The sequence below is a fragment of the Schistocerca piceifrons genome, chromosome 4, assembly GCF_021461385.2.
Source record: "Schistocerca piceifrons isolate TAMUIC-IGC-003096 chromosome 4, iqSchPice1.1, whole genome shotgun sequence".
NCBI classification, from domain to species: domain Eukaryota; kingdom Metazoa; phylum Arthropoda; class Insecta; order Orthoptera; family Acrididae; genus Schistocerca; species Schistocerca piceifrons.
In genome coordinates this window covers 641,186,227-641,205,587 of record NC_060141.1, presented here as the reverse complement: position 1 = coordinate 641,205,587, position 19,361 = coordinate 641,186,227, and the positions used below count along the sequence as shown (strand labels likewise).

The 19,361-nt window shown below is 44.3% G+C and overlaps 1 protein-coding gene across 1 annotated transcript in view; it reads left to right on the top strand.

The window, feature by feature from the left end:
* Positions 1-264: 264 nt before the first annotated feature.
* The window catches only part of LOC124796086, a 148,206-nt gene continuing 129,109 nt past the window's right edge, over positions 265-19,361 (top strand). Inside the window, exon 1 of the mRNA XM_047260172.1 lies at positions 265-828. Within this exon, the coding sequence (XP_047116128.1) occupies positions 306-828 (523 nt within the window). The 5' untranslated portion in view covers positions 265-305. The remainder of the gene's footprint in view (positions 829-19,361) is intronic.

Genomic DNA, 19,361 nt, shown 5'->3' with positions numbered 1-19,361 from the left:
ACGAGCGTAAGGCTTTCCTCGCCGTGCTCCTGTCTTGCATTCGCTCTCTTTTACGCTTCTACTCTTCAAGCAACACGCCGACGCCGAGTGCATAACGCCTGCGAAAAACGAACAGTGTGTCAGTCTGGCAGACTGCAAGGAGGGGACAGGAAGGACGTTAGTGGTGGGGTTGCGCTGGAGGAGGGGAAGTAGAGAAGAGGGGTAGACGCGGTACTTGTTATCAGGTCGCGAGCCGCGTTCTACCAGTCTGCCGGCGTCGCTCGCTTCTGGGCTTGGTTAGTGATTTGCGCGTCGTCGTCGTTGCTATGGCAGCAGGAGAGCTGTCACTGCTTCGAGAACAGCCGCCCTCAATCTGCACGAGTCTGCTCGGAGGTGTGACCTCAGGCGAACGAAGTTGTAAAGCATATGAGAGAGCCTCCGGGAGAGACGATGATTTTGATGACAGCGACAAGTCTGATGGCGCCGAGGGCCAGGCGGACAGTTGCGAACATTCCTCCCACTCTGTCACCAGCCGTACCACAGAGGATCTGGACAGCTCTGAACAGCTTCATGACAGACTCACTTGTCAGTCGATTGCTGAGCACGTCGACCCCGGTGCATCGCGGGAACAGGAGAGAGCAGAAGAGGGCGGCGTCATACAGAGCGAAGGAGACGTCTTGGAGTTGCTGTCTTCTCTGCTGCACGGTGAACAGACCTTGGAGCATCTGGAAGTGTCAGATTCACAGGCAGTCACCGTCGGCAACGTCACGTATGTCTTGGGCGATATCAAGATGAAGGAAGTGGTGCAGGAGAACACCCTTAAGCAGCAGATTTTTGTGAAGAAGCGAGGTAAGAAATTACTGTGTTTATTAGTATTTATGATCGCGTCGGCAGAGCGGTCATCGGATATGCGTTGCTGGCTCAAATGAGGTGCAGGCCAAACAAAACGAGCGCAGAATCGCACGTAAGATCGTTCCATTGAAACCATCGATAATATATAAGGCACGATCAAAAAGTTTCCGTTTGAGGGCGTTGCTGCAGCGTATAAGCAACGTAGCGCGGCTCCGATGCGGGTATATAAACAGCGATACGTAGATAAGGGATTATGGCGGCATTCATGTCTTTCCGACGTGCATGCGGTAGATGTGGTAAAGTCACTGCGGCGACGTTATTACCACGTGCGACCACACAGGACCAATGTGCTGTCATTCTCATCTTCGCTGCAGAAGGACAAACGCCAGTAGACATCCATCGAAGAATGAACAATGTGTATGGGGCAACATGCCAGTCGAAGCGTCCCCATGTCCAGGAAAACTGCGCCAAGGATTGGTGCTGCTTCGCGATAACGCCTGTCCCCATGTCGCAAATGTCATAACCCAAAACTGGCGCCAACTCAAGCTGGAGAGACTCGAGCGTCCGCCCTACCGTTCTGACCTCTCCCTATGCTGTTATCACGCCTTCGGTCCCTTGAAGAAGCCCTTGAAAGGTCGATGATTCTTTTCAGACGAGGATGGGCGGCAGGCAGTTACGGGATTCTCCACGCAAGAGGGCACAGTGTTGTATCAACAGGGGATTTTCAACCTGGTGCGTCAATGGGATACTGTCTCAGTGTTCAAGGCGATTTTGCTTGATTAGCATACCGAGTCTGGACTGTAAGGCCTTCGAACGGAACTTTTTTGATCGCCCTTTAAAATTCACTGTGATACTGGCCAAACAATTTCATTCTGTGCTCACTACTCAAATTTTCTAACAAACGTTCATCACCTGCTAAAATGAGGCACCTGGATGTTGATAAATGACTGTATTTCATTTTGTTACCTTTAACGTGTGTTTAGTAGATCACATATTTGTTACCAATACAGTTTTAATAGCAACTGCTGCCATTTTAAAGTTATTCTGCCTTAACTCTGGAGAAGAGTTTGTTGGTTCATTTAAACCTTACTGGTTGATTTCATGGGCTGTTCTTGTTCATAAAGTAATGATTCTGAAGACTAGGTTGATGCGGCTCTCCACACTAGTCTACGTTGTGTGAGTCTTTTCATATTTCCATATCTACTGCACTCCACATCTCTTTATATTTGCTTACTGTATTCACGCTCTCTACAATTTTTATTCTCCACTCTTCCCTTCCTTACCAAATTAACTATTACTTGATGTCTCACGGCGTGTCGTATCAGTCTAACCCTCTTTTAGCCAAATTGTGTCATAAATCTGTTTTCTCCCCAATTCGAATCAATACCTCTCCTTCAGCTATGTTGTACCAAAATGTTAATGATTATTCCGTAGCAGTTCTCGTCTCATTTGTATTTTTGATAGTCCATGTAAGGGCAGATATGACCAAATGTTCAAAGCTTTCTCATGACTTGTCTGATATTCACCTGGACAAATGAATCAAAATTACTTAATTTTCACAAAACCGAGTAAATTAGTTTTGTACGCGTGCATCTGACGGAGCCACAACCAAATTGAAAAATCACGTACAATGTAAGCTTTTCTCTAAAAAAATCCACGAGCAAATAATCAGTGGTTCACGAGTGCTTTCGGTTTGTGATTCAGGACGAACAAGATCATTTTCCGACGGATAATAGTGGTAAAATACGTTATACTATCTTTCTGCTTTCATTTACGTTCCGTTATACAGATGCTATTTGAAGGAAATCATTTTCCTGTGTAGACTGTTTTATTTTGAAATCACTTTATTTCATAATTTCGCACCCACTGGGCATTTTCTAGCGACCAGTCGAATTTTACACCGACTTCAAGAAGAAGCGAGAAATAAAATCACACACACACACACACACACACACGCACACACACACTTACTAGCTAAGGTCCCAAAAGTTATATGTATAGCAGAGTCTCCAATAGTTTTGAACGCTCACCCTCCAGTATTGTTTTGACTCTACAACACGTCTGTACATACTTCTGTTACGATCGGAGCACTGTAACTCGAGCCGACTTGAGCTGAGATGTCGCGATGACGTCATCTCGGCTTATCAGTATATGCGCTTGCAGTGCAGTCAGTTGTTTATTTTTTAGCCATCGTGTCTTACGTATATTACAGCCGCTATCTAAGATGTCACATTAATTGCGCGTAGCCAAGGAACGTGTGTTTTTAATAGGAAATACGAAACATCAAATAACTGGACACGAATTACCATCAAATAAATAATACAACATAAGGGAAGTAAAATTAAACTTTAATGAAAGCGCTGTACTTGTGGTTTACGAGTGCATTATATTTCGGCAGAAAGCAAAAATTCCCATAAGAACTGTTCAGCATTGTCCACAAAAACTTACTAAATTGTTTCGAGGTGGAGAAAATTGCGAAAAACGCAAAAAAGCATCAAGAAATGTTCGAGCACCGTGAAGATACGTTTATAAATAATTTGGATAATTTATTTGATATTGCACATGCAAATACCCTTGAAACGGTCAAGTTGGAAGAAGACCCGATGTTTCTATTTCGGCGGAGAGAGACTGGGCGTAAAGGCGATGTTGCAGGCGTAGACCGAATACTTGCGGATAAGGAAGAAACGGCGAGGCAGAGAAAAGTTGATAAACTGAAAAGACAAGAGAAACAAAAGAGCACAGCATCTTCTTCTATATCTTCTGTTGTATTTCCTTCATCATCATCTGAAAAATGATATATAAGGCATATTTAAGTTCAGATGAAATTCATGTTGGTGACGCTGAGTTTCTAGAACGTACTTCTGAGAGTAGTTCATTGAAGAATGCTGCAAGGCGAGACGCCACACATTTTAGTATTGAAAAATTAGCAGCTGCGTTGGAGATGCCAGCTGAGTGTAAGAGATTGTGTATATATGCTTTAGGCGACAGGAGAGACACTTGGTCACAGTACAGAAGAGATCCACATGAATAAATCTTCTCTTTATAGATTTAGACAGAAGAAAAGAAGAGAATGGTCTCAAACAATTAAAACAGCTTTCAATAATGATATCCTTGCTTTTCTTACTGTGCACTGGGATGGAAAACTGCATGAAATGTCGGGGACCCAACGAAGAAAGACTTCTAATCATTGTTACATTTGGGGACTGTGAACAGCTCATTGACGTTCCAAAATTACAGAATGGTTCTGGTAAAGAGCAAGAGACCGTTTTTTGGAATTCATTAACTTACGGGGATATTGAAGACACTGTACAAATACTATGCAGCGACACAACTGCTTCAAACACTGGCTGTCTTAATCGGACGTACTTCTTAGTTGGTCATAAATTGGACAAGGAGTTGGTGCACCTCTCATGCCGTCATCACATATACAAACAAAGAACCATCGTCCGAACGGGCCTTGAATGCTCAACGGTACGGACTGGCCGCCGTGTCATCCTCAGCCTTTAGGGCCTCACTGGATGTGGATGTGGAGTGGCATATGGTCAGCATATCGCTCTTCCAGCCGTTGTTAGTTTTCGTGACCAGTGCCGCTACCTCTCAGTAAAGTAGTTCCTCAATTGGCCTCACAAGGGCTGAATGCACCTCACTTGCCAACAGCACTCGGCAGGCCCGGATGGTGACCCATTCAAGTGCTAGCCAAGACCAAACAGTGCTTAACTTCGGTGATCTGAAGACAACCGGTGTTACCATCACAGCAAGGCCGTTGGCCTATCACATCTACAGGGTGTTACAAAATGGTATGGCCAAACTTTCAGGAAACATTCCTCACACACAAAGAAAGAAAATATGTTATGTGGACATGTGTCCGGAAACGCTTACTTTCCATGTTAGAGCTCATTTTATTACTTCTCTTGAAATCAAATTAATTGTGGAATGGAAACACACAGCAACAGAACGTACCAGCGTGACTTCAAACACTTTGTTACAGGAAATGTTCAAAATGTCCTCCGTTAGCGAAGACACATGCATCCACCCTCCGTCGCATGGAATCCCTGATGCGCCGATGCAGCCCTGGAGAATGGCGTATTGTATTAGAGACATTCCACAATACGAGCACGAAGAGTCTCTACAATTGGTACCGGGGTTGCGTAAACAAGAGCTTTCAAATGCTCCCATAAATGAAAGTCAAGAGGGTTGAGGTCAGAAGAACGTGGAGGCCATGGAATTGGTCCGCTTCTGCCAATCCATCGGTCACCGAATCTGTTGTTGAGAAGCGTACGAACACTTCGACTGAAATGCGCAGGAGCTCCATCGTGCATGAACCACATGTTGTGTCGTACTTGTAAAGGCACAGGTTCTAGCAGCACAGGTAGAGTATCCCGTATGAAATCGTGATAACGTGCTCCATTGAGCGTAGGTGGAAGAACATGGGGCCCAATCAAGACATCACCAACAATGCCTGCCGAAACGTTCACAGAAAATCTGTGCTGATGACGTGATTGCACAATTGCGTGCGGATTCTCGTCAGCCCACACATGTTGATTGTGAAAATTTACAATTTGATCACGTTGGAATGAAGCCTCATCCGTAAAGAGAACATTTGCACTGAAATGAGGATTGACACATTGTTGGATGAACCATTCGCAGAAGTGTACCCGTGGAGGCCAATCAGCTGCTGATAGTGCCTGCACACGCTGTACATGGTACGGAAACAACTGGTTCTCCCGTAGCACTCTCCATACAGTGACGTGGTCAACGTTACCTTGTACAGCAGCAACTTCTCTGACGCTGGCATTAGGGTTATCGTCAACTACACGAAGAATTGCCTCGTCCATTGCAGTTGTCCTCGTCGTTCTAGGTCTTCCCCAGTCGCGAGTCATAGGCTGGAATGTTCCGTGCTCCCCAAGACGCCGATCAATTGCTTCGAACGTCTTCCTGTCGGGACACCTTCGTTCTGGAAATCTGTCTCGATACAAACGTACCGCGCCACGGCTATTGCCCCTTTGATAATCCATACATCAAATGGGCATCTACCAACTCCGCATTTGTAAACATTGCACTGACGGCAAAACCACGTTCGTGATGAGCACTAACCTGTTGATGGTACTTACTGACGTGCTTGATGCTAGTACTGTAGAGCAATGAGTCGCATGTCAACACAAGCACCGAAGTCAACATTACCTTCCTTCAATTGGGCCAACTGGTGGTGATCGAGGAAGTACAGTACATACTGACGAAACTAAAATGAGCTCTAACTTGGAAATTAAGCGTTTCCGGACACATGTCCACATAACATCTTTTCTTTATTTGTGTGTGAGGAATGCTTCCTGAAAGTTTGGCCGTACCTTTTTGTAACACCCTGTATAAGCTAATTAAAAAAATGTATTTGAATGTAAAGTACTTGGTGTAAGAATCAGTCCTTAGATATCTGTTTTCCAACGTTTGAGAGAAAACTAGATGTTATGGACCAAAACAAGAAAAAATTCCACTAACTGTGGGCTCTAAAATGCATATCTTAAGAGCTATGAGCACTTGTTCATCTTCACTACTGTGGAAAATGTCTCCTCTACTAAACAATTGTCATAGCTTTCAAGGTATGCATTTTAGAGCCACTGTTTACTAGACTTTTCTCCTTCAAATGGCTATATGCATCACATCCGTGAATGCTGATCATTCCTCTTGGCACATCGTGCATGTTGTAAAACCCGTGCGCAGTGAAATTTATTTGAAGGGCAATGGCGGAAGTAGTCTGTTATTTTGACAGTCTGAGCGTGAAAAGTGTACATTATGAATAAAAATTATCTACTGAGCTCCATATATTTGCTTTAGAGCTCTGGTACAAATTACGAAGACGTAAGAGGATCTCTGGTTGAAAAGTTCTACACAGGCAAGCTGTCTACAGATTAGATCGAAGGTTCGGGGTCGACAGGTTAAGTAGCAGACTTACCTCTCAGTGGCCATCCAAAATCAGTAACTAGTGAAGAAAATCTGCAGCTTGTTGCATTCGTTGCATTCGTTTGATCACCCAAGGAATATGCAAGAAGAGCTTCCAAGGAACTACAATTTTCCGGCAGAAGTTTAAGGAGAATATTATAAACATAACATCTGAAGCCTTATAAGCCTACATAACTAAACGCCCTAATCGATGTAGATACTGATCGAAGACATGAATTCTGTGTACGTCATGTGATCTGCAGTGAAAGTGTTCCTAACTTTGCCGGCCGGAGTGGCCGAGCGGTTCTAGGCGCTACAGTCTGGAACCTCGCGACCGCTACGGTCGCAGTTTCGAATCCTGCCTCGGGCATGTATGTGTGTGATGTCCTTAGGTTAGTTAGGTTTAAGTAGTTCTAAGTTCTAGGGGACTGATGACCTCAGAAGTTAAGTCCCATAGTGCTCAGAGCCATTTGGAGTCATGGTTTGGGCTGACAGACACAACGAAGAAGTGATAGGTCCTTAGTTTTTCAATGAGACCGTGACTACGGAAACGTCTCTTGAAAAATTAAGACGAGATATTATTGAACTGGACAATAAATCCGTACTTGAAGCGGTACGGAACAACCTCATTTTACAGCAAATAGGTGTTTCACCGTTTACGGATTATATCTCTGTGCATTTTTTGATGACAAGTTTTAAGACCGGATGGGGAGGCGGGGTAAAATCGATAGGCCTCCAAGATCCCCGTGTGATTCTTTTGTGTAGAGGACACTGAAAGACAATGTTTTCACTACAGAACTATTAAACCTACAGAATTTAAAGGATTTGATTGAACAACAATTTGAAGACATTTTCGGTAATAATGGGGAACCATGTAACCAGATATATATATCAGTTATTAAACGATGTCTAAATAACAAATGGAGGACACTTTGAACAACTTCATTACTTTGTGTAAACCATTAAAGATACGAAACACTGTACTGCGTTTTCGGTTACCTGACTTTTGCCGCACCCTGTATATATAGGATGATTCAGCTGCCCCTACCGATGTCGTTCTATGTATCCCGCAATATTATAATTGGTCTTGAAGAAACATGGGCGAGATTGCCATATTCTCTTGCTTGCTACGTGCAAACTATTAGTCCTACAGAAAAAATGAACAAGACCTTATTGTAGGAAATTTAATGTAGTTAAATTTTGTACTGGGATACGTTTTCGCTACAGGCCGTAGCTTTCGAGTTATTCGAGAAAAACGTACGAAAGTGAGCTTTAGACACACCCCCATTCCCACACTCAGCCCCCACCAGTCAGGATATCTTTGCTGCACGACACAAAGCTTTACGCCTCGCCTGGGCCCTTCAACACCGACCATAGGCTGCTGATGACTGGAAATAAGTTGCCTGGTCGGAGCGGATGGACGTGTACGGGTATGAAGAGAACCTCATGAATCCTGCATGTCAGCAGGGGACTGTTCAAGCTGGTGGAGGCTCAGTAATGGTGTGGGGCTTGTGCAGTTGGAGTGATGTGGGACCCGTGATACGTCTAGGTACGATTCAAACAGGTGACACGTACAGAAGCATCCTGTGTGATCACCTGCATCCATTCATATCCATTGTGCATTCCGTTGGACTTGCCATTTCCAGCAGGACAATGTGACACCCCACACGTCCAGAATTGCCACAGAATGGCTCCAGAAACACTCTTCTGAGTTTCATCAGTTCCAGCGGCCACCAGACGCCCCAGCCATGAACATTATTGAGCATATCGGGGATGCCGTGCAACGTGCTGTTCAGAAGAGATCTCCTCCCCCTCGTACATTTATGGAGTTTTGGGCAGCCGCGCAGGATTCATTATGTTAGTTCTCTCCAGCACTACTTCGGACATTAGTCGAGTCCATGCCACGTCGTGTTGCGTCACTTCGGCGTGCTCCCGGGGGCCTACACGAAATTAGGCAGGTGTACGTTTCTCTGGCTCTTCAGTGTATAAAAAGATTGTATCCCCTGAAAATACCATACACTCATATAATACATGTATGGCATTGTGAAACCCAGCCGTAATCTTACAATTAATACAACGCCCTTGTATCCCTTAATCTGACATGGGTATATAAATGAAAAAAAAAATGAAATAAGTAAAAGTGGTTGTCGGGTTTCGAACAGAGGGGGCTAAAGCGACAGCCAACGATGTTAGCCACTGTACCATCATTTCAGCTGAGATTATCTCTCACTAAAAGGCATGTAAATTACATCGAAAACTTATAATCCCCTTTTCTCAGAAACGGTCGAGTATATCGGGATAAGCCGAGACACGTGTTCGTTTTTGTGTACTCCTTTCCCACTGAGCGAAGTTTCTTGGAAATTTGGTTATGGCACTTGTCTTGTTCTCCTCCTCAGCATGGCGACTTTCCTGCCTGAAAGGTGGATTATATTCGGACCGAATCTGCGCGACAAATTAATGGCTGTTAGTCTGCAACATCGGCCATCCTAATTCTGAATTTCAGACAGCTTCCCACAGCCATCAAGCGAATGGCGGGCGGATTCTATGCCTTCATTTCAAATTCACAATGCAGTAATATTTCGTTTACGAAAATACACGCAATAAAATTTTCTCTGTTCCCAGACTGATAGCGAGTTAGTGTGCATCTTCCCTTCCATCTTGGATCATAATGATGATCCCATACGAATGAAATCCGGCAGTAGTAATATCATGTTAAATCCTGGAGGATCAAATATTCATGTTGCCAAAGCCATGAATAGTTCCATATGCACCAGATGAGTCCAGAAATTTGGTATCTCTAGATCCGTACTTTGCAAACCACTATGTAGTGAATGACAGATCTTACATCCCAGTGAACCACGTATTAGGATATCTTTTCTTTCCATTCACGTATGGAGCATCGGAAGGATGATAGCTCAGAGGCTTCTGTGCGTGCTGTAATTAGTCTAGCTTTGTTGTCACGGTCCATACGGGAGTAATGAAGGGTTGTGGTATGTTTCTAGATTCATCACTCAGTACTGGGTCTTGAAACGCCATGAAGTCGCTTTTTGCGGGATAGTTGTCGTCTGTCTTCAAGCTTCTGCCATTCAAGTTTTTCAGGATCCGTGGGCCGTTCTCCCATGGGTCAAACAAACAAGAAACAGTTCTAACTGCTCTTCTTTCAACACGTTCAATCTCCCATGTTAGTCCTATTTGCTATGGGTCCCCCATGCCTGAACGATATTCTAGGATAGGTCAGACAAATATCTCATCAGTGGACTGAAGTCTGCCACCAGCCTTACCTTCGACTGAGTTCATGCATTCATTAGATTTAAAATGCTGACAAATCGTTATACTCATGTATTTGTGTGAGATAACAGATTCTAGTTGTGAGTCAGTGATTTTGTAGTCATACGATACTATGTTTCTGCGTTTTACGAAGTGTGTGAGAAAAGTAATGAGGTTGAGAACACTGTGAGCGATCCAGAAATGTCGTGTCATTCTACTTGTGTAGACCCGTGTGTTCTTCCCATCCAGATGTTCAGTCCGAATTTCAGCTCCGTACAGCCATTATGTGATTTTTGAGAGCGCCATCAATGAAGTTATGTTTTTTTTGTTGTTGTTAGGAAAATGGAACAGCGGGATTTAGAGCGAAGTTATGCCACCCAGTTTTGTTTTAAACTTGCGGGATCCACGAGTGTGACCTTTGAAAAGTTGAAACAGGCCTAAAGCACAAATCATTTTTGGAAGGCTGAGAATGCATTGAAGATGAACCTCGCTCTCGGAGACCTTCAGCTTCAAAAACCGACGTGTGCGTACTCTTGTGAGATCAGACCAACAATAGGGAAGATGGATGACTCGCTAAACTTAAACGCTTTCGGCACACATCAAATTTTGACCGAAGTTTTGCACATGCGAAAGGTTTGTGCAAAATGGCACTGAAAAACCTCACAACTGAGGAGAAGGACAATCGAAGAAACGTGTTTGTTTATGTTCTTGAGATAACTGCCAATGGCCACGAATGGTTCTGTCGCGTGATGACAGGTGATGAATCCTGGATTTTTCAAAAATGGTTCAAATGGCTCTGAGCACTATGGGACTTAACATCTGTGGTCATCAGTCCCCTAGAACTTAGAACTACTTAAACCTAACTAACCTAAGGACATCACACACATCCATGCCCGAGGCAGGATTCGAACCTGCGACTGTAGCAGTCACGCGGCTCTGAACTGAGCGCCTAGAACCGCGAGACCACCGCGGCCGGCAATCCTGGATTTTTGATCATGATCCGGAGACAAAGCGGCAAAGTGAGGAGTGCCACACTGAGACATCTCCTCGTCCGAATAAAGCTCGAATAAACAAAGCGAAAGATGAAAACAATGCTGATTCGCTTTTTTGACAGTAGGGGTATGGTGCAAAGAATATTGTTCGTCCATGACAAACTGTCAACCAAGTGTTTTATAAAAGATGTTCTTGAAAGGCTCAGGAAAGGATGAATCGAGTGAGACCAGACATTGCAGATTAGTGGATGCTGCATCATAACGAAACCCCATATCACACGTTCACTTCCATCACGGAATTTTTGACCTCGAAAGGCATTCCTGTTGTTCCACAGCCCCACTACTCACCTGATGTGACTTTTTTTCTTTTCCCGAAATTGTAAAATGTCCTAAAAGGACGTCATATTGTGACTCTGAAGATCATTCAAAAGAATATGACCGGCATGTTAAAACCCTACCAGTTGAAGCCTTTCAGCGCTACTATCAATACAAGGAATTACTTTGGTGACAATATTGTTAAAAAATAAAACCTTTGGTAGGTAAAAAATCAATTTCATTACTTCTCTCACACACCTCATATATATTGTTAAGATTTCAAGTAGAAGGTACTAATTAGTTTAATAAAGTCCCACTGCTTGCGTGGTTGACCTACCGAGATTGAAACCGTGCTGTTACCAGGGTGTCACAGTCACGATCTTGTTATGGGTCTTTTTAAGTGTGGTGCTGTTCACTATCTTGAGCGGTGCATTTTCCTCTGTAGCAGTCCAGTGAGTTCTGCGATTCTTTTCCTTTGTAGGTCGCTTTAACTGTCGGTTCTCTTCATATTTTGGGGATGTTCATGATGTCTAGGCGCTTGTTGTAGAGTGCCCTCCATAGTTTTGCAACATTTAGCTTTTCTCCTTTCATTAGGTCATACGGGATACCGTCTGGTTCAGCTGCCTTACAGAGTTTGTTTCTTTCAGTTGCTTGCCAGACTACAGCTTCTGTTATTATTTTTATTTCCAGTCAAGGGGGTGCTTCCATAGATGTGAAAATTAGATCTCTTCTACTGGAGTAGATTTATGAAGTGTTTTTTTTTTAATTTTCTTTATTATTTTTTTTATGCTGTCATGGAGTTGGAAGGGGTCGTCTTTATTCTGTGTGGTTCCAGGACTTTGTAGGGCCCCGCTTCCGCTTTCCGTATTAGTTCTTCGTCCTTTATCAGAGTGTACATTTGTTTCTTTCAGGAGTGTATGGACCACTTTGCAATGGAACCTCCGTGGAGGGTGGTGCGTGTGTGGTGATGCAGTAGGTGGTGGTGGGGAAGCAGTGTAAACGCTGTGGGCAATTTACAATATAATTTTATCACATCTTCAATTCTACGTGAGGCATGTACGCCTCTCCTCGTGAGCTCTGGACGGTGTAGCTGGCGTCGGTTGCTAGAGCGGCGCCCAGTGATGCTGCACCATGCATCTGCAAGGCGGCGAAGACATGACCACGAAGGCAAGACCACGCCCAGTTGCGACAGCGGTGCTTTCCCGCAGAGCGACACGCAGCCGGCAGCCCAGCTGGTTTAAGCCTAGTGCACGCGACGACATTGGGTTGCGCCACTAGTTGCGTGGAATGAGTTGCACGCAAGTGGTTTCATATATGACAGTAGACGCGGCGACACCAGTATACACTTCAGTTTCGTCGTTTTGTGGGTCCCTGAGTCGTGTCTGAAATGAAACTTTTGGCAGCTGCACGTCGCACGAGTTGTGATGGAGTTAAAGCTTGTTGCGTGGAATCGCTGCATAAGAAAATAAAAAAGAAACGTGTTTTGAGTCGTGACTGGATGAAGAAAATGTGGTGTCACCGCCAGACACCACACTTGCTAGGTGGTAGCCCTTAAATCGGCCGCGGTCCGTTAGTATACGTCGGACCCGCGTGTCGCCACTATCAGTGATTGCAGACCGAGCGCCGCCTCACGGCAGGTCTAGAGAGACTCCCTAGCACTCGCCCCAGTTGTACAGCCGACTTTGCTAGAGATGGTTCACTGTCTACATACGTTCTCACTTGCAGAGACGACAGTTTAGCATAGCCTTCAGCTACGTCATTTGCCATGACCTAGCAAGCGCCATATTCAGTTACTATAATCTGAACAGATAATATTGTGAATCATGTACCGTCAAGAGCGACGTTCATCATTAATGGATTAAAGTTAAGTATGAAACTAATTACATCCGCTTTCTGAACTCTAATTCCTTGTCACGTTCCAGACCTCACGTTAGGAGAGTCCTTCCCTCCTCACGCCAGCCTGCGTGAGCTAAAACCCGTACATTTCGGCCACCACTAAGACTGTTGGCTCTTCTGCCAACACAACAGAAAAGACGTCAGCTCGGTTGCTCAGCATCCTTGCTGAAACAATTTATAACAGAAGATCCAAGAAGTTCTTTTAATTATCTTAGAATGTCACCAGAACTGTTCACGTTTCTTCTAAATAGAGTTAGTTGTTCGAATGCATGAAGCACTGTCGCCAGTACTGAAATTACATATCATATTGCGAGCATTACAATCGAGAACACTCGGCATGCTATAAGATACGGTTTTAGTTGGCGATGACGCTTTTTCGTTAACGCAAATAATTATTAACATTAACAGTACTAATTATTAACATTAGCAACAATAATTATTCGAAACAGGCTGCATTGAGAAGAGAATGGTTTGCAAACTACTCTTTTGAAGATCTGTACAGTGGCAACATTTCAAAATTCAAACATATGTGAATGGGGAGCACTGCAGCGACGTTTTAAATAGACGAATACTGAATAAAGAATGCAGCGTCTTGCATTTGTATAGCTTCCCTCCTGTCAACAATATTCCTTAACAAAGAGTTGGCCAACTCGAACGATGGGATTTTAGTCTTGTAGACGAGAGCATTGCCACAGGTAGAATGACACTTGCTTGTATTTTTCTTAATTCAGTTGTATATGTGCTCCTAACTCAATAAATTTTGCCCTGCAGCTCAGATAATGTAAAACCATCTATGTTACGATTGCACAGGGCGGCAAGAGCAGCAATACGTTGCTTATTTTTGTAATCAGCATCACTGAAATCACACAAACACCTATGAAAAGCATAGATATCCAAAAAGCGAATATTATTCTCCGTTCCCCACTTCATATTTCAGTTTGTCAGCACTCTACGAACACACATAACCTCAAAACTCATGCAACTAGTGTCGCCAAAGTTGCCGGCCAGGTGTGGCCGAGCGGTTCTAGGCGCTCCAGTCTGGAACCGCGCAACCGCTACGGTAGCAGGTTCGAATCGTGCCTCGGGCATGGATGTCTGTGATGTCCTTAGGTTAGTTAGGTTTAAGTAGTTCTAAGTTATAGGGGACTGATGACCTCAGATGTTAAGTCCCATAATGCTCAGAGCCATTTGTCGCCAAAGTTGGAACACGCCTCAAGTGTTTAGTTTCACCAACGAGTTGCGCAAACGCGCGGCGCACATGCGCAGTGGCAGGTAGCGCAGTTACCTGCGACCTAGTGTCGTGTAAACTAGGCTTTACGCTCCGTGGCAGCGGAGACGGCCGTGCGCCCGTCGAGACAGATTACGGATGGTTGCTGGCGTTGCAACGCTAGGTTCATCCGTGGGCCTAAGTGTCGGCGGTGGCGGCAGACACAGGCGGCAGGCTGGCGGGGCCTTGAACAAAGTACAATGAAGGATCCAGTGCGGTGGCAGATGCAACCTGGCCTCGAACCGAAGACTGCTGCTGGCGCTGCCCAGTTGTCTCGTGGTCTGGCGGTGCTCTGGTGTCGTGGTGTGGCTACTCAGCGATTCCTCAAATTCATTCTCATTTATACTCCGTTAATGCCCATTTGTTTCTCTAGAACCTGGTATCTAGTCACATCACCCATAACAGATTCGCTCGATTGTGGTGTAACGACCCGATTACTACACCGTTCTTTGCTGCAGAATCGCTGTGGTACTACTGCGACACTTAAAGCCACTGTGCAGGCTCAGCTACCCTCGCTTTGCAGTTCAATTGCGCATCTATTACTGTACCCTACATGTCGTCGTTGCATGGCTGACAGCCAGCGCTGATACCGCAGTACTCCTTGGTGGCCTCCATGCTACTTCCAGTCACTCACACTAATGATCTGGTACTTTTACCCAGAATACCGGGTAGTGCCACTACATTGCCTCCCTTCATGGAGAATGCCTGGTCTCTCAGGTCTTACTCTGATCTATTACTGTACTCTGAAAAAACTATACTCTTTATCTGTACAGTTACCTCAACTTGTCTATTCCTAACTATTACATCATCATCATCATCATCATCATCATCATCATTTAAGACTGATTATGCCTTTCAGCGTTCAGTCTAGAGCATAGTCCCCCTTATAAAATTCCTCCATGATCCCCTATTCAGTGCTAACATTGATGCCTCTTCTGATGTTAAAATCGTTCATGTCAAAATCATTCTTAACCGAATCTAGGTACCTTCTCCTTGGTCTACCCCTACTCCTCCTACCCTCTACTGCTAAACCCATGAGTCTCTTGGGGAACCTTGCTTCTCCCATGCGTGTAACATGACCCACCATCTAAGCCTGTTCGCCCTGACTGCTACATCTATAGAGTTCATTCCCAGTTTTTCTTTGACTTCCTTTTTGTGGAAGTCCTCCTGCCATTATTCCCATCTACTAGTACCTGCAATCATCCTAGTTACTTTCACATCCGTAACCTCAACCTTATTGATAAGGTAACCTCAATCCACCCAGCTTTCGCTCCCATACAACAAAGTTGGTCGAAAGATTGAACGGTGCACAGATAACTTAGTCTTGGTACTGACTTCCTTCTTGCAGAAGAGAGTAGATCGTAGTTGAGCGCTCACTGCATTAGCTTTGCTACACCTCGCTTCCAGTTCTTTCACTATGTTGCCATCCTGTGAGAATATTACATAAGTACATTAAATGAATTCGCAATTGGGAATACGGACAACCATCAGCTGCAGAATGGAATGACGACAGTGAAAATTTGTCCCGGACCGGGACTCGAATCTGGATTTCACGCTTACCGCGAGTACAGTTCATAGACGCATGGTTGACGACATATGGTAGTTTGGGTCTAGCCGTAGGTCGTACACGGATAGCCAAATGGTAAGGCAACCGCTCGCGATAAGCGGGAAATCCCAGTTCGAGTCTCGGGCCGGCAGAAATTTTCATTGTCGTCATTCCATTTTACAGCTGACGGTTGTGCTTATTCCCAATTGCGAATTCATTTAAAGAATTTCATAACGGCTGTAGTCGCCGCAGTACCTCTTCCTTTGAACAAGCATGCATTTATCGTAACCAGAATAACACAGGTACCGCAGTGCCGTATTACATAAGTACTATATCAAATAAGTTGAGCTATCTGTCATCTCTTGCCCTGCGGATCCAATCTACTGGAACTTCTACTAATCCTGGATCTGGTTTCCTGGCGCTATGTCGCCTCAAATACAAAAGAAACGAAAGTTGATCCCACGATATCACAAGTGTCTAAATTCTTTTGTTACTATGTCGAAAAATAGCTCAAACATCGCTGTACCTGTTGGCAATAAAGTATATCATGTAATTATTTGTCTTTGTTTTAAAAAAATTAGGGAAACTTTCTTTATGTATGTGCTTGGTATATAGGTCTATCGCTACTACTAACAGCGTTACGTCCTACACTACACATACAAATAAACTGCACAAAATCGATTCACGTAACTACTCTCTCGACCTTAACGTGTAATGAGTCTGAAGTATCCGGAATTCCCTCGGCAGTTGCTCATCGTTTCGCTTTTTCCTCTTAATATCCTTCCTTGCCTTTACTAGTACTTCTCGTGGAATCAACCCTGGTGCACCCCTGAATGGTTGCAGATGTCTCACATGCACAATCGTCGTCCTTGTTGGCAACTGCAGCTTCACATTCACCGGTGATGTAGTTTCAACTATTTGGTACGGGCTCTGGTACTGTGTTTCCCTTCAGCGTATGTGGATTCGCCATCATCCATTCGGCCACCTTATACTACGGTAACGTCTCCACACGCCTCACTGCTTTTTCCCATTTCTCCAAAGCCTTGGTATTTGCTCTTTGTATCCTTTTGCATGCCTCCTTTACTTTTATTGTAAAATCGTGGATTGCCTTCTTTCTGCCACTTTTCTGGTCAATCGAATTTTTCGAAACGCGACGGCATCTTCTTGCCATACATTACCTTGTATGGTGACAACCCAGTGCTAGTATGTACTTTAGAGTTATATGCATTTACGGAAAAAGCTAAGTTTGTATCCCAGTTTGAATGATTTGAGTCCATGTAGTAACTAAAAATTTTCCCAGATGTTCTGTGAACATTTTCTGTTCTTCCATCAGCCTGTGGATGTAGTGGACTAGTCTTCGACTTCTCTCTCGGCAAGTGACACAATTCTTTCATCAGGTCTGACAAGAAGTTCGTCCACCGGCCTATTATCATTGTCTGTTGCTCACCGAACTTCAGTATCCACCTATTAACTAGCGCCTGTGCAACTGTTACTGCCTGTTGGTCCAGCATTCGAACCATCTCGACGTAATGAGAAAAGTGATGTATTATGGTCAGCCCAAAGCGATTACCCACTGGTGTTCAGTTGAGAGATCCTAACACGTCCGCCCCAATGAAACAAGATTCTGTTGCTTCAGGCAGTCACTGTAACAATAGCTACTTCCGACTCAAATTGACTGTGCACAGTCCACACAATTCTTGACATATAAATCGACTTCATCTTTCCTTCCTCTCCAATACTTCTCTGCCACCCTTCTGTTAGTCGTCCTGCATCCACCATGGACTGACAAAATGTGATCATGTATCTCACGTGACGCTTCAGATTTTACATTGGGCAGCAACACCACTCGTGGTCCCAATTTCGTATCTGTGTTCAATAATCCGTCGTGAAAACTAAATAGCTGCTGTTTCTGGTACTGCCTACAGTCCTTGTCGGTGTTCTGTGCTGCTCTACATTCTGCAAGATCGTGTACCTGTGCTTGTTTTACATCTGTCTTTCTGCTTTGCCCGTCCGCATATCCATACTTCCTTCCTGGCTGAGTTTGAATGCCCATCTCGTTCCTCTACCAGTTGTGTCCTTCAAGCCTCGTAACCTCTTTAAACCTGCATGGTCCGTCATCACCATAGACTTCCTCCAGTACAAATAACATCCAAAGTACGTTACTCCTTATAACAGACTAAGCATCTCCCTCTTCGTTGTAATTTCTTTCTGCAGCGTTCAGTTGCCTTGATGCAAAGGCGACGGGGTGTTCTCGACCATCGACCTTCTCGCTGAAAACGCAGCCAGGAGCATAGCTTGATGCATCAAATGACAATATAAATTTTTCAGAAAGTCTAGAAACATAAGATCTGGACTAGATGTCAACAGCATCTTTAATTTAATTGTAATCGCACCTTTAATTTAATCGCAATCGCACCTACGAAGTCTATGGACGGATAACAGAAGTGTAGTAGTGATTATCGCTATTGGAATAGCAAGACTACAACATATGCATGCTTTGATCCGAATATTAAGGAGATATAACCTAGGCAAAAACTCCCTGAAATTCAACTCATCAAATGCTCCCTGAAATTCCTCTAACCACACAAACTTAACCCATTTCTTCAACAATCGCGTAAGCGGTCTTGCAATATCCGCAAATCCCTCCACGAACCTCCTACAATAATTTGTGAGATCGAGGAAAGATTGTAACTCCGTAGTATTTTGCGGTACTGGAAAATCTCGTACTCCTTACACCAACCTGAGATCAGTCGTTACACCATCTTCATTTCTGACAATGCCCAAATAGTTAACTTTCTCCAGAGCAAAGTGGCATTTTTCGGTGTTGAGTGTGAGATGTGCTGCCTGTAATGTGCTGTATTCTCATTTTAGGCATTATCTATGTTCCTGCATATCACTCGAATGGACGAAACACTAAGCGCTGGTGTGAATTCAGTCGTCTCAGTACTCCGTCCAACAATCACAGGAATAAAACAATAAACTGGTAGCCAAGATCGCAGGAATTCTTTTTATTCCATGATTACCGGCGCGGCGAAACTAAAGTCGCCATCATCGGATCTTCGGACACATACAGGTTACATGTGTTCTAAGAACCAATGTTCAAATGTTTGTGAAATCTTATGGGACTTAACTGCTAAGGTCATCAGTCCCTAAGCTTACACACTACTTAACCTAAATTATCCTAGGAACAAACACACACACCCATGCCCGAGGGAGGACTCGAACCTCCGCCGGGACCAGCCGCACAGTCCAAGACTGCAGCGCCCTAGACCGCACAGCTAATCCCGCGCGGCTAAGATCCAATGATGGCGGC